At 46.8% G+C, this 15975-nt stretch overlaps 1 protein-coding gene across 2 annotated transcripts; it reads right to left on the reverse strand.

Annotated features, from left to right (window-relative positions):
* Positions 1 to 122: 122 nt before the first annotated feature.
* Positions 123 to 15528, reverse strand: LOC311405294 (casein kinase I). 2 transcript variants are annotated; one of them, XM_084488841.1, is made up of 11 exons: positions 15382 to 15528; positions 10061 to 10151; positions 9669 to 9779; positions 9142 to 9290; positions 7256 to 7484; positions 5926 to 6096; positions 5519 to 5667; positions 3990 to 4182; positions 3483 to 3622; positions 3022 to 3095; positions 123 to 1953 (listed from the first exon to the last, which is right to left on the reverse strand). In XM_084488841.1, exons 2-10 carry the CDS (start codon positions 10134 to 10136, stop codon positions 3063 to 3065), a joined length of 1251 nt encoding a protein of 416 aa, XP_084344967.1. In that variant the 5' UTR covers positions 10137 to 10151; positions 15382 to 15528; the 3' UTR covers positions 123 to 1953; positions 3022 to 3062. The 2 variants fall into 2 exon arrangements, with proteins under 2 accessions (XP_084344967.1, XP_084344966.1); XM_084488840.1 differs by lacking the exon at positions 3022 to 3095.
* Positions 15529 to 15975: the final 447 nt, after the last annotated feature.

Here is a 15975-nt window from a genome sequence, read left to right on the forward strand (position 1 = left end):
GGTAATCCAACACCATGTATATTCAAAGTGTAAAAACACTCTGAATCTGAATTAAAATGCAAAAGAAAAAAGGTTAACAAAAAAACATGCAAAACGTATTTTTCATTCATTTTATTACTTCATAAAATATACACAAATACTGTTGTAAATAAAGTTAAAGTGTGTTAAAGAACTGTACAAGATATCGGTACACAATACATAAATTGACTTCCCGCAGTGCCCACCTAACCGTTTCTAGTTGCTATTGACAACCCCGTTACACTGCCCCCTGGGTCGATGGCCAGAAACAGACGTTACCGCGACACATTGAACAGATCATTATGGTTTTAATCTAAAACGACATCTAGTTAAATGGGCGTTAAAATCCATCACCAAAAACACGATTGTGGGAGATTAAAAAAAAATGTATAAGCGAACGAACAAGGTTGTAACAAGGGAAATAAGAATACCTATTTCATCATCCGAGGTGGACAAACGTGAGGATTAGTGAAGCGAGATGAGAGTAATGAACACGATCGTTACAGGCATGTTAAAAGAAGAGACGGGATTTAATGACAGATTTTAGATCTACGGACAAATGACACGTTAAATAAATACATTATATGGTAGAGACCCAGTGGGCAGTGTAACGGTGGTGACCCCAGGAGGCCTGCCTAATATCAATGTTTTCAGCCCTGATGCTCCTACACTTCAGTGTGCAGTTTCCTCCTTTACACATCTTAAAACAACCAACCACAGTTTGGCATTACACAAATTAAAAAAATATATACAGTTAAGTAAAAAAAGATAAAAGAAAAAACTACATTTAATTCCCCTCCCCCCCTCTTTTAAACTTAAAAGCCGTTCTGCCCCAACTGAATGAAACCAAAAAAAGAAAAGCTGACATTGAGAACCATCATTTGAAACTGATAAAATGTAGCTGAAATGTGAGTTTCAGTCACAATGTTTATTTACTCCAACATCTAGTAAGACTCCTCACTAAAAAGCTTTTAGTGTGCCTTTACAATATTTAAATTTTGTATTACCTTCGCTCAGTCTCACCCACCCAGCGCAATGACGTGTGTGTGTGTGTGTGTCTGTGTCTGGGTGTGTGTGTGTGTGTGTGTCTCTGTGAATGGCTAGAGCACCTATCGCTAGTTCACCAATAAACCACGACGGCACCACAGCTAATAAAAACCACTTACTCTTCCTTCCCGATTCCGTCTTACCTTCTATAGCTACGTCCGCTATGTCCTCCAGTCTAGAACCAGTACAGTATACTGGTGTACTCTCCTCCAATCAGCGACCTCATCCTTAGCCCTGACCCAACCAATCGCTACAAGGGTGCATCCACCAATAAGGTTTCATTCACAGACCTGGCTCCCTACATATACCCCGCCCCCCATCACCTTCCCCCCGATACTACTCTATAAAACAAAAATGTAACAGATTACACAGTTTGTTTAAAAAAATGCAATTTTAAACAGTATAAAAACAAAATCCGGGCCAAGGCGGCAAAGCGGGAGATCTTGTCCCCGCCCAGATACATGCTCTCGCCCGGGATTGGCTGCCCGTGGCTACTGTGATGACGTCGCCAACACGTGACATCCGACAGACAGGTCTCTGTGGTGAGACGGTGGGATGGGGGAGACGGGGTCACCCTGGGGTGGTTAATGAGAGATCCAGTGTTCCTCTCTGTAGGAGTGGCGGCGGTGGATGTGAACCAGAGTCTAGGACTGCTTGTTAAGGGACGAGGGGGAGGGGGGGTGGGGTGGGCACCCAGGGTCCTGGGGGTCCGCTACCGGGCCCGTGGGACTTGATCTTCACATCAGGATTTTCCGTCCGTTCCCGGAAAAGATCAAATCGCTCTTATTGGCAAAATTATGTTTCAAATCAAACGTCATCCAGGAAGAGGAAAGCAAAGAAAAAAGGTTTCAAAACTAAAACAGAGGAGCGAGCAGAGTCCTTGGAGCCCTGAAACAGTAAACATATACAAGACTTATTGTATGTCCTGGCACAAAAAATAAATAATACTGAATTACTCTATAATAAAACTAACTAGTTACCAGGGAAAGTAATTATTTGCCTTACTGTAAAAAAAAAAAAGTAGCTTTGTAGATGCGTGTGTCGTTGTGGGATGCTTCATTAAATTAGAGTTGCTTACAACGGATGTCGACAAAGTCTTTGCTCCTGGACATAATGTTCACTTGCACATTCTTGCATTTGACCTCAATGAATTTGAAGTAGTGCTTATATCTCCACCTTGAAAATGCCAACTTTTCATCGGATTGCTCCGGACTCGCCATTTCTACTGCTTCATCAAATCTGTTTGGTGTGCGTGTGGCACACGTATCCTGGCTTGTGTAAAAACACAGGCTCCGATTGGCTACCATGAAACATGACTCTGCCTTAGCCAATCATAATCGCTTATCTCTTTGTTAAACCAGCTGGTCTCCTCACTAGCAGTTTGTGTGTGCAGCCAGGGGTGCGTTCGGATTACACAGTTTATTCAAATCAATTCATAGTAACGCACCACATTTAACTGTCAGTAACGGCGTTGTAACAACGGAAAAATTTATTAGTTAGATTACCCCGTTACTGAAAAAATAACAGCGTTACCTAACACCGTTTTTTAAAACGGCGTTATTATAAACACTGCTCGGATGAAGCGCTGGGAAGGATTTAAGCACACGGTTTCCACACCGCGGGCGCGGTTATCCACCGAGAGAATAATTTTATTTGAAATTAAAACGTAATTGTTATTGACAACATTTTTATCAGGGTTTACCATTACACCGGTAACCGTTACATCCCTAGGGTTAACCTAGAGATTGTTAGTGCTTGGCACTTGGTTCCATGAACATCCTTGCTGTACTGACGATACATTCTGGTTTCTCTTCTTCTTCGGACAAATGCACTTATTGTATGTCACTTTGGATAAAAGCGTCTGCTAAATGCCCTAAATGTAAATGTCATGACATCCAGGTAACTGAGTGGTTCATTGTGGACATGAGTGTTGCTGGGGTGTTGCTGGGGCCTCACCTGTTAAAGTTAAATTTACAACGCGACCGGGTCGGAGGTCGTCACTTCCCCATGTGCTCGTACGGCATGCTGACCTGCAGCACACAGGAGCCCAACACGTTAGCGAGCATAAGAGCGTTACAGCGCTAAAGGTTAGACACGTACGCCAGCACTAAAGGTTAGCGTCACATCTGAGCATACTAGTACAGGATAGCAAAACAAAATGTTAGCAAGCTAGTAAAACAGGCTAGCACAATATGCTGGCATGCTAGTGAAAAGCTCAGCAAGTACAGTGCAACACGTTAGCACAAAAATAATTAGTTTATCAGCCCTAGTCGCACATCATCAATAGAAGCTTGTTAGCATTTGGCAGCCGTCTGTCATAGTTCCTCCTTGCTCCTTAGCAATAATAGGCCAATCTCAATAACTTTACTCTGAAAGGGCTAGCCTCTATAAATAAGAGGCGTCATTATAAATCCCACCTGTGACGTGGAGATGCGGGAGGGATCGTGGCGGGCCGTGAGGTCGGAGGAGGACAGGTTGGCGGGCGCCCCTCGGTGGAGCCTCATGCTCACCTTCCTCTCCCGCTCCGCGCGCGAGATGGCCCGCGGCGACGTGTTGCCTGGAGAGGGAGACGGAGGTCGTAAATGGTCTGCATTTATACCGCGCTTTTCTAACCAGTGTCCACTCAAAGCGCTTTACAATATTGCCATAACATTCACCCATTCATGCACACATTCACACACCGACGGCAGTGTCAGCCTAGCAGGGCAACAGCCAGCTGGTGAGGAGCAGTTAGGGTGAGTGTCTCGCTCAAGGACACCTCCATACTCAGCTAGGAGGAGCCGAGGAACCAGCAACCTTTTGGTTACTAGCCAGCCCGCTGTACCTCCTGAGCCACATGCTGCCCGCCATGATCTGCTCGCCACACCAACGCGCCCCGCTTAGAGCTTCCATAGAAACCACACATTGGGGAGGGTTTTACTCACCTGACGGGAGGACGCGTGAGGCCGGGTTCGACAGGGCCTGCTCGGCGGCGTGCCGGACTCTGTTGGCGGGGGGAGGGTTGGGCCCCGGGGGGAGGCCCCTGGTGGCGGACCCCCGCTGCGGGGCGCCCCGGTCGTCACGCTCCTCCGCCGTCCTGCGCTCCCGCTCGCCATCCTCGGCGGTCCGGCTCGCCCCCTGCCGCGGACATCAAAGGAAACAGTTGGTGTTATGGCGGGAAATTACGTCTCTTCTTGTTCAGTTACGGTTTGAAGTTTGCTGGGTTGGTTTTCCGTTTAATATGGAAATATTAAAATATCACACATAATATTATTTACTTTGCATATTAGTTATACAATGATGTTCTAAATGCATGTTTTTTGGTTTTTTAGAAGACCGGGAAACACATTTAGAAATGTCATTGTATTACTTATTTGTAATATATATTTTTATATTTCCGTCTAGAAACGTCTAAACCACACATTTAGAACGTCATTGTATACTGTACATAACTTATTTTTTTAAAGCCAGCTTAGGGTGCTTTCAGACATATAGTTTGATTGCTTTGGTCCGCACCAGGCCAAAAAATTATACAATGGAGCAAACAGACGTTCGGTTCGGTTTCACATATGCATATTTCTAAACAAACCAAAATAGACCAAACAAACCAAAATAGACTGCAAAAACTACGCCAGTTTCGCGCCACTCACGGGGCACTTCCGAGAACAAAAATGGAGCGACAGATCTTCGTTGCGCTCCTGGGGCTGATTCTCTCCTATTACATTGTATGTGTCGGTAACTTTCAGCAAACTATTCAGTTTGAAAATGAGTCGCGGCTGCGACTCGAAAACAACGTCATGATGCATTGAAGTCGCCGACGGCGCATTGCTCGCCACTTCAAACAGAAGAGACGTGCCCGCCTCCTGAATGACCGCAGATAACCTTTCTCCCTTAGCTGCTTGCTGAATAGGGCATAAACGTCGCTGTTTTGGTTGGGGCAAGTTGTTCCTGTATGTGCTGATCCAACCAAATATTTATGAGGCATTTTATCTCCTCACTAGTCCACGTTTCTCCATGGTTTGAGGGTTTTGGGGCTTTTTTCATCTCGAGCCGCCGATGAATAAACAAATGGGTAAGCGTGAGATCAACAGGAAATAAAAAATGAATAATTTGACCCATAATTCCGTGCTCCCAACACCCACAATGCATCGTTTTGGACCATTTTTTTTCGGTTGCTTTCACACCAGAGGAACCGCACCAAATTTAGGGAGATGGAGCAGATCGAGACCACCTCTTCAGGGAGATTTGGTGCGCACCAAAGTGCGCCGGTTGCATTCACACCAACGCAAACGTACCAAACCAAGGGACCAAACTCATTTAGTGCGCACTAAATGCTGTATGTGTGAAAGCACCCTTATTCTACAAAGATATATAAATACTCAAAACAAGGACGTTATATTTGGATGACGTCCAGACAAAAGTAAAAACTAAATCCAGAAGACGAGAGCAGGACGACAAAGGGTGGCAAACGTACGAATTTGAGCATGTTCCAGTCGAAGACGTAGTCGTAGGAGAAGCCCTGGCGGTGGAAGAGGTTCCTGAAGAGCTGGCGCAGGTACGAGTAGTCGGGTTTGTCATCGAAGCGCAGCGAGCGGCAGAAGTTCAGGTAGGTGGAGAACTCGGCTGCAGGGTCAGACATGAAGAGGCGTGAGGCGGAAGAGGGAGTCTTAACGAAACACATGACATCTTGTATCTGGTGGCTCTTTTCTCCTTCCTAACAATACATGCCATACACCTATCCAAAGTGACAAAGAGACCTACATGGGTATCCGTTACACAGTACCTATATCTATAGACCTACATGGGTATCCGTTACACAGGACCTATATCTATAGACCTACATGGGTATCCTTTACACAGGACCTATATCTATAGACCTACATGGGTATCCTTTACACAGGACCTCGATGGGCGTGGACATCTTCTTCTCGCTGATGCGCTCGTACTTCTGCCTCTTGGTGGCAGCCTTGAGGCCCTGCCAGGGCAGCGAGCCCAGGTTGAAGTACATCAGGACGTAGCCCAGGGACTCCAGGTCGTCACGCCGGGACTGCTCTGTGGGCGAGAGAGGGAGAGGGGAGACACAGAGAGACCGGGGGGGGGGGACGACGACACACAGAGCGAGAGGAGAGACAGTGCAGACCATAAATGTCAGGTTCTTTGAACACATGACCAGCTTTTCTGACATTGTAAATCAGTGAAACACACACACACACACACACACACACACACACACACACACACACACACACACACACACACACACACACACACACACACACACACACACACACACACACACACACACACACACACACACACACACACACGGCGTGGGAGTTGAGCCCACTCTAACATATTCAGGAGGCATCATTAGGTGCCTCAGCAGATGCTACGGAGTCAAGACAAGCAACAGGTTTTTAGAAGAGCGCCAGTGGAGGAGTGGGAGAACGTGTGGCGGGGGTGTCAGCGGTGTCAGAGGGGGGTGCAGACGATGTAGAGCCAGCTGCCATGACTCAGGGTCTCAGACGGAGCCCGGCGACAGGCAGCAGGAAGAGATGTCTGCAGGGCCCTACCTGCAGCTGGGGAGGGATCCGCCACCATCAGCCCCTCACCAGGCCCCCTGGGGGGGACTAGCTGAACTTTAGCTCACCTTCTTCTATATTTCAGGTAAGTCTTGTTGAGGTTGCGCAGAGACATTTCTCATGAGCCATTGCTTTCCCCAGAGAAACATACTTTACTACTACTTCTTTTCATTAGGCAGATGCAGTGAGTCTATCTAGAGACATTGGTGAGCAGGTCGGGGTAAGGGAATCCTGTGGATGCCTACAGCAGTGGACAACTGGATTAGAAAGCAGGAACTTGATAGCCACTTAAGATGAAAAACAGATCCAGCCCGTTACGGGGGAGCGAGGGGTGAAGATGGCCTGCAGTTTGGGAGGAATGGAGCTGGGACGTGCTTGTATCCTAGTCAGTACTACACTAGGGGTGTAGCGATAATCAATATATTGTCAGACATATATCGTGATCGCATCATTATAGGATTGTCCAACTATTCACAAATTGACCGTGAAAAGGTAAAGTGCTTGATTTCTGTCTTTATTCATGGTCCAAACTGAGTATGGACCAACTGAGATCCTAGAGACCTCGGTCAGATAACCACATCGCTGTATGGGGGGGATGTATGGGTTGGTGCAGTGTGGGTGCTTCTTACCGATGCCCAGGTGGGTGTTGATGGAGGCGTAGCGCGCGGTGCCAGTCAGGTTCTTGTTCTCGCGGTAGGGGATGTGCTGATGCGTGCGGGCATCGCGGTACTTCTTGGCCAGGCCAAAGTCGATGATGTAGACCAGGTTGCCCTTCTTGCCCAGGCCCATCAGGAAGTTGTCAGGCTTCACGTCGCGGTGGATGAAGTTCTTGGAGTGGATGTACTCGATGCGGCTGATCTGGGGGAGGAACATGATTGGAATTTTTGCTGAAAATGTGACACAAAACAAAAAAAACATTGCATTTTGCATTTTTATGCTTTATTATAGAGTGAGATAGAGAGTACGGTATGGGAGATAGAGGGGAGGACATGCAAAGGACAACGGGCAGGATTCGAACCCGGTTTGCGTTCAGGACTGAGCCATAATGGTATGCGCTCTACCTGGTGAGCCACCGGGGTGCCCCTTTTTTTGACTATATAATCAATATAGAACAGATGTGGGACCATTAGATTTAGCAGAATAGTTCAAATGCAATCGAGAATCTAGATAATTATTTTCTCAAGACTGGAATGATACGCCAATTGACGTTTTCTTTTATTGGATCATGTTTAAGTTTCAAAATGATGCAAAAAATAAATTACATTTTGAAACTCATGTCCACAAATGTTGAAAGCAACACATAAAATTGCACACAAGAGTCAAACAGCCACCCAACTAATAACAATGTATAACCTATAAGCTTTTCCTATATGGCATCACTCAAATGACCCTTGCATTGTCGCTTAAATGTACAGAATGACCATGTTATACAGCACTTATCTGATAAGTGACTGGTACCTCTCAGTCACTTCATTTGACTGGTACCTCTCATCCATCTAGCACGGTTTCTACATGGACAATCATGTAATATCTGGAGCACAGTCAGTGGGAAATACAGACCAGCACCACTATGCGGTGACTACATCATCATTCCATTTAACAGTTAACAATAATCTCAGCTTCAATCTAAATATCTTCCTGTGTGAACATCCTGTTTGTGAACGTTGACCTTGACATTGGTAACCCGTGTTGCCATCACATGCTGCTCGTCTGTGTTCTGTGTGCTGGCCTTTGTTTACAGACCTCTCTTGTTGGCCTAGTTCGGTGCTCGGCCTAGCATATAGCGATCTGATAATCAATTGATGCTACCTCGATTACTCCAATTTAACATGCATGCCAAATAACATGATACGTCTGTGCATATAAAACCAAACAAACCAGACATGAGTTCTGTCAGCTACACTGCCAAACTGACAAGCACCCCCTTCATTTAACTTTGCCAGCCGTACATTTTCAAAATAGAGAAAATGTGTATGATTCAATCTATACTTATGTTTTTTATGTTGTGCACTGATGCTTATAGAGTGGCAAGGACCTTTATTGCTATTAATCAAAGACTTTCCTACACAGTTTCAGGGTTCTGTCAGAGTTGTTAGCTTTATGCTATCTAGCAGCGACCTTCCCATGTGATTTCATGGTACTTTGAGTCTTTAGCTAAATGTTATTTTAGCATTGAAATTTCCATGTAGCTTCATGGTACTGTATGAGTCATTGGCTTAATGTAATTTTAGCATTGACTTCCCTATGCATTATTATTGTGCTTTCTAAATTGTTGGCTTAATGCTATCTAGCATTGACTTCCCCATGTAGCTTCATGGTGCCGTGTGAGTCAGTGACTGAATGCTAGCGTCTGCTCCTCAGGCCTTTCTGTCCTGTGGTAGCCCTCTTGTGTCATTCACTCTTCCAGTATTTCCACAGTGCTACCTAAAGGCTGCAGGGGTTTGCACGTGAGAGAGAGAGTGTGTGTGCGTGTGTCTGTATTCATGTGTGGATTACACATCGTATCGTGTGTTACCATCTGGTCGGCCAGCAGCAGCACGGTCTTCAGGCTGAACTTGCGGGAGCAGAAGTTGAAGAGGTCCTCCAAGCTGGGCCCCAGCAGCTCCATCACCATCACGTTGTAGTCGCCCTCCGCCCCGCACCACTTTATGGACGGGATGCCCACTGGACACAGACAGACGCACACACAAAGGACAAACGCACATCAGTCATTTGTCACACAGGCCCGACAACAATGTTGTCATTCGTCTACTACAGTACAGTTAGTAGTGTTGTGTATTTGGTCATCACTACAGGAACAAATACAGTGCTGTAGAACAGCATCTGGTATGATCATAACTACAGAGTGAGCTAGCCCTAGCCACCTTATCTCCTAGCCTTCTTACACCCTAGTCTCCTCATCTCCTAAGCTCCATATCTCCTAATTTTCATCACCACCTAGTCCCTAACCTCCTGGTCCCATCACCCCCTCGAATCCTCACCTCCTACTCTCCTTACCACCTAGTGTCATCTTCTAGTCTCCTCGACTCCTAGTCTCCTTACCTCCTCCCTGCATCATCTTGTAGAACTTGCTCTCGATGTGCAGCTGTGGATGCTTGGTCTTCACGCACTCCAGCTTGATGGCCACCTCCTCTCCGGTGGCGATGTTGGCCCCTATACAAACACAGCGGCCATTAGGGACGCATGGAGGCTAGTTCTCCATCAGACGGCATCTCTAAACTACTCATAATCATGAATAAGGAGAGCTCCATATTAGACCCAAGATCGATCTCACACACACACACACACACACACACAAGAATAACATTCTACTATACACCTGTTATGACGTACAGTCAGAAGGACGTGGCTAAGACACGGCCAGCTGCAGTCAGCAGAACGCAGACTAGGGCTAAGAATAAACATTGCATCAGGACGCGGCCGTTCCCGCTCACCGAGGTAGATGTCTCCGAAGGAGCCGCTCCCAATCTTGCGCCCGAGGCGATACTTGTTCCCGACTCGAAGCTCCATGGTGACGAGGGGGAGCTGGGAGGACACGAGAGAGAGACAGTCAGTCAGTTAGAGAGAGAGAGAGCGAGAGAGACGGTTAGACGACACAGAGATGGTTAGAGAGCGAGGCACCAAGGACATCCATCCATCCATCACGTCCAACCCCCGACAGGGCCAGGCCCTCCACCCAATACTCCACCTGATAGGTCAACACACATCACGTCATTGGGTGATTATGTGCATGTTGTGAACACAACTCAGAACCCTTCAGCTGGAAGACTGCCCCCCCCCACCGACCGCTGGACCAATCAGATGCTGACTGGGCTCAATATTTTGATTTTGGGACACAGATACTCCCGAATTGTAGTCCTAGATATAATTGGGAACATTTCTGCGAGTGCAAATAATTGTTCTGGACAACATACTCTTTCCTCCCCCCCTCCCTTCCTCTCTCTGCAGATTCACTAGTTAGTATGCAGTATGGCCCTTGTTCAGATTAATTTACCTTAATTTGTATTTCTTTGTTGGTACATTAATCAGCAAATTAAAGTCACAATGCTTAAGATTGAGCCCTTCCCAGTTAGTAGAGTTACATCAACTCTAACTCGCTGTGCAACAGTGTTCCACGACATGGCATTGCTCGACTAGCTGAGTGGAGTGACCTAGCGTAGCTCCACTAGCTGGTTGGAGTGAACTAGCATAGCTTGACTAGCTCGGTGGCGTAAACTAGCATGGCTTGACTAGCCGGTTGGAGTGAACTAGCGTGGCTTGACTAGCCGGTTGGAGTGAACTAGTGTGGCTTGACTAGCTGGGTGGTGTGGACTAGGGCTGTACGGTATGGACAAAAATTTATATCACGTATGATTTGAGGCATAGACGGTACGGTATTATATCAATTTCGATATAAATGCCTCTGAAGGGGTAAAATACTGGTTAGGCGTTTTTTTTTTACATTTATGTTTGGTTCACCTTACTTTTGTGTGGGTACACCTTCAGTTTTGCAGATTATCGTAACCTTTTGAAGTTTGGAGCACCATCACTACCAAGTACAAAATGGGAAAAGCGGTTTGGCAAATTAGACTGAGATGTCGATTTTATATTTGATAGTTGCATCAACTGATTGCATAATGTCAAATCACAGAGCAACCTTGAGCAAAAAGGGGGAAGAAAAAGAAAGACATTTGAAAGTTGGGACTGGATTCCTTCCCCCACCCCTATGGAGATCTGTACCGTTTAGTTAGTTATTAATTAATTCGTATTTCTACAGTATTAATCTGGTTTGATGAAACACTAGGTCACATGCTCACCGTCTGCAACAGATCTTATGACGAACGATGCATTACGGTTACATTAAGGGTACGAGTGTTGTTCAGATATAGTTGTGATGAAAAGGTTATGTTAAGGTAGATTTGACGTTAAGGTAAAAACGTGGGCAGGGAAGCCAAGCATTAAAGGAGTTCCCTACCAGAGAAGTTAATCATGATGAGTTGCAACCAATAAACTGCTCTTCAACCATATCTAATATGGCTTCAGATACAAATACCGCTTTTCCACCGACAGTACCAGCTCAACTCGACCAGCCTTTTTTTGCGTTTCCATTGGCAAAAAAAGTACCCGGTACCTAGTACCGGGTTCTTTTTTTAGTACTACCACCGTTGAGGTTCCAAGCGAGCGGAGTAGGTACTTGTGTGACGTAAACAGGCTGCTGGCAACTGATTGGCCAGCGGCTATAAATGGGAATAATCACTCAAAGTTAAGTTGTGTCCGGTGTGGTTGGAGTCCACGGACCCGCTCCCGAGGGGGACACTGATCAGCGTTTCGCCATGTGTGTCGCTCCTTTCCCGGGGCTAGAGTTAGGCCGTGCGTGGTTGTGTGTGTCCGGCGTGGTTGTGTGTGTCCGGCGTGGCTGGAGTCCACAGACCCGCTCCCGAGGATCAGCGTTTCACCATTTCGTTTGTGTCGCTCCTTTCCCAGGGCTCGAGTTTCGCCTCCATCAATGTTACCGTATGACAACAATAGACGCGCAGTCATTGCGCTTTTTATTTTATTTTATTTCCCATCATAACCTTTCCCGGGAATCAGGAAATAGTCTTGATCAGATTCAGATTTCCCGGGAATCGCGTCTCCCGTGATTGAAACCTATTGACGACCCGCCCATGTTGGAGAGGTTCTTTTCTAAGACCCGCCCACATTGAAGAGGTACTTTTTTAGATGGAAATGCAACGTGCCTGGAACCAAACCGAGTTGAGCTGGTACTGTCGGTGGAAAAGCGGCAAAAGACACCAACAAAACCAAAACAGGATTCAATCGGTTGAGGGCTTATTTACAGGAAGAGAGTGTGTACAGCGTGTGTGTGTGACAGAGAAGATCAACTGACAGATGAAGGATGGACACACAATAAATCCAAAACGACAGTTAAGTGAGGACCGTGTTGTGTCATGTAGAAATCAACTCTGACTGTGGCGTGAGGCCCGGTTCTCTAGTGTAGAAATCCACTCTGACTGCAACGTGAGGCCTGGTTGTGTTGTATTGAGACCGACCGACTGTGACCGGGGGCTGGAGGGGGCCTGGCACGCGCTGCACTGGGGCGTTGGACTGAGGCCTCGGAGCCAGGGCGCACGTGACGCTGGACGAGCAACATGATTTATTTAATCCTCTTCACCACAGAACATTGTGCAGCCATTGCAAGGCCCAGCACTCTGTGTGTGTCTCTCTCTCCACTGTGGAGCACCAGAGAGACACAGAGTGAGGGCAAGCCGGTCTATGACAGATGTAACCGTGTCAGAGCTCTGAAACCATTCTGGGCGCTCACGCAACTTTATTGATATAATTTATGGATTTATTGTTCCCTTTCAGCATTAACCATTTAAAAGATGTAACAAAGGCACTATTATCAGAGATAGAGACAGAAAGTAAACAACTTCATCCTGAACTTACAGTGGCAACCACATCATTATCATATACCATCAAAAAGACTTTGCTCAAAGTCATGTGCGTCAGTGATTGAGGGGTTGCTAACAAAATAAATACAATAACTCCATGACCTCATTTCTTTTTTCTCTCATCCGTCTACGTGTGCGCTACAGCCGAAATCAGCCCACTTCCTGTTGACGTTGTGCCGTTCATCTCAAAGCACTCTTCAATTATCCCTCCGTTCTGTGAAATCATCAACTCGATGGCCTGAATAGAACCCGATCACCATTCAACCGTGAGCTTCCAAAGGGTATAAGCAGGTCATTAATATGTTATACTCCTAGCTACCGTCATGCAAGGCCATGTCTACTCTACACAGACCAAAAGTATGCACGGAAACTATCGACTCCGACACTGCATCGGTTCCAAAGCCTTTGGTCTCGAGACTTCTTCCCAAGTGGAGGAATTTGAAAACACGTGAAAACTTGTGTTTTCCAACAGACGCACATGATTGTGGAGCAGACTGGGCTATAAAGACATCATGTCAGTGGTTAAGGCCGTCCAAAGCCACCGAGGGAGGAGGCAGGCTAGGTATGCTCAGTCCCACTGTTCTGTCAGAATGAGAGTGCAGGCTGAATCAGCGTGCTGAGGGTCGGTGGATTAGGGTTAATCAAGAGTTAGCGTCCATTAAACCAGGAGAGGCTACAGCCAAAGACTTGCTAGTAGGTAGTTTACGCTACCTTTCCCAGACTGACACGCGATACACACTGTGGGTCATTGTAGGTCTCTTGGAAGTATGACTTCATTCACAACACTCGACAGCGAATGCAATTTACTTTAATTTCATATATTGATCATAAATTAAATCCTTTGGTCAGGGCTCTTGTGATACGGTTGATTAATATAACGAATAATGAATAAATAAGGAAGCTTGGAAAGTCTTGGAGGATGCAGTGAACAGAACTTCAGAGCAACACACATGCCCTGTCAGATTGTCTTTCAAGGGTGGACAGTGAATTCTGAGATCATAATTTAACTTTTGGAACCACAGGCACTTCAAGATACACATAGCTACACTGGGACTGGGAAACAGGAAGTACAGCAGAAAAACTATAAAAAGGCAGAGCAGTCAAATTCTGAATGCCATGCTAGGCAGTCCCAATAAGGGTCATACCATTGCAGGACAAACCAATGGAAGGTCTGGTGGTACCAGAACAGGGATGAGACCAGTGTGGTTTCAGACCTCGTACTTTGACCGTTTTAAGGGCCAGCCATAATTAGTCTACTCTGCAAAACCGAGTAGCAGAACACGTCAGCTACACGTCTCACTTCAAAAGGGGAACCAACTCAACACACGCACACGGACACACACAACCATAATATTGAACACAGCTAAATAAAGCTGCCAGCAGTCCTGCGGTCTTTAAAACCACCGAGGGTCTAGAGGTCCGGGGAGCAGGTGGGTTCCTGGTGCTGTACAGAAGAAGGTCGTCCATAAATCAGCTGCGAGTTAATTAACCTGACAGACAAGCCCCTCATCAAGGGGGGACTGCCATTTGTACACGGTCAACTCGCCCTGACACACACACACACACACACACACACACACACACACACACACACACACACACACACACTTTAGGAGAGGCTTTCAGGGACCCGGAGCATGAGGAGATTTACAATTCAGCCCCCAAGCATCCACCCCGTCACCCAACCCCAAAATATACAACCACAGGGCGGACAGACATAGAGAATGACCCCGTTCAGTGAGCACCACCCCGGACGGTGTGCAGAGTGTCTACTGGTCCACTATCTCTCCAGTCATTGCAAGCAGCGGTACTTTGGACCGTTTCTAGTAGCAATTTTACGGGAGGAATTCAGTACAGTCCCCCGTATTTGATGCAGTCGAAGCGGGGCGAAACGCATTAAGAAAGAACCTAAAACGAGTACAACGATACGGACTTTATTCCAACGTTAGAGACAACCGGGCTTAACGTCAACGTTGACGTAAAAGTGAACGTTACATTAGCGTAACGTTAACGTTAGCTCAGCCGCAACACCCGCTCCGTATCGGCCTCGGACAGCGGAGAACCGTGTCCCCGAACCACACGCCATTTTAATCACAATATACACGAAAAAGACTAGAAAATAGACATAGGGATGTTGTGTTTCGGGGGTGTTTAACCCGGTAACCGCACCCTTGTCCGGAGTTAACCCGTGGTTCATAGTCCTTTCTAACCGACCCCCTCCCCCCCTCTCTCTGTCTCGTAGCCGTGAATACAACTCAAGGATCCGGGCAAATCCGGCCACCCTTTCCCCCTCGATTTCCCCCATTCCCCGTAATGTGACTCACCCGATATTAGGTTTATCAGAAAGGTGGATCAGTGGAGATAATGTTCCGGTGGTTGTCAGTCAGACAGGTTCATAGGGGATGAAGGATTGGAGCGGATTGTAGCAGCGCTCATACCACGGCTCGTCACTCTCGTTCCGTCGGCTGCGATCCGTGTTGTGGTCCCCGAGCAGCAGCGTCGAGGAGCCCGGCAGTGTTGCCAGATTGGGCCGCCTAATCTGGCAAACCTGACTGGGAGCGCGCTGCAGCCACGGTAGCCATATTGGGCGGGAAATCTGACCCAATCTGGCAACGCTAGAGCCCTGTCCGTGCTCCGCGCGCGTCTGTCTCCCCCTCTGGTCTCGCGACGCATTATTGACAACAGCGGTGATGTCATCGCCAGCAGGGCCTCGAAGTGAAGGTTTAAAGGAGAATCCCACCCAAAGCACATGCCATTAATAATGGATAATTAACAACAATGATAATAATATAATAATGAACAATGATGCCGTTATTTGGGAAATAATCGTTTGGCTGTTTGGTCATTGTTGTTGACTGATTGACCCTGAAGGGGCGTTTAATCCTCCTGTTATGTTCGTTTTGCCTCGGTGCATGTTT

This window comes from Micromesistius poutassou (assembly GCF_964030765.1).
Source record: "Micromesistius poutassou genome assembly, chromosome: 1".
NCBI classification, from domain to species: domain Eukaryota; kingdom Metazoa; phylum Chordata; class Actinopteri; order Gadiformes; family Gadidae; genus Micromesistius; species Micromesistius poutassou.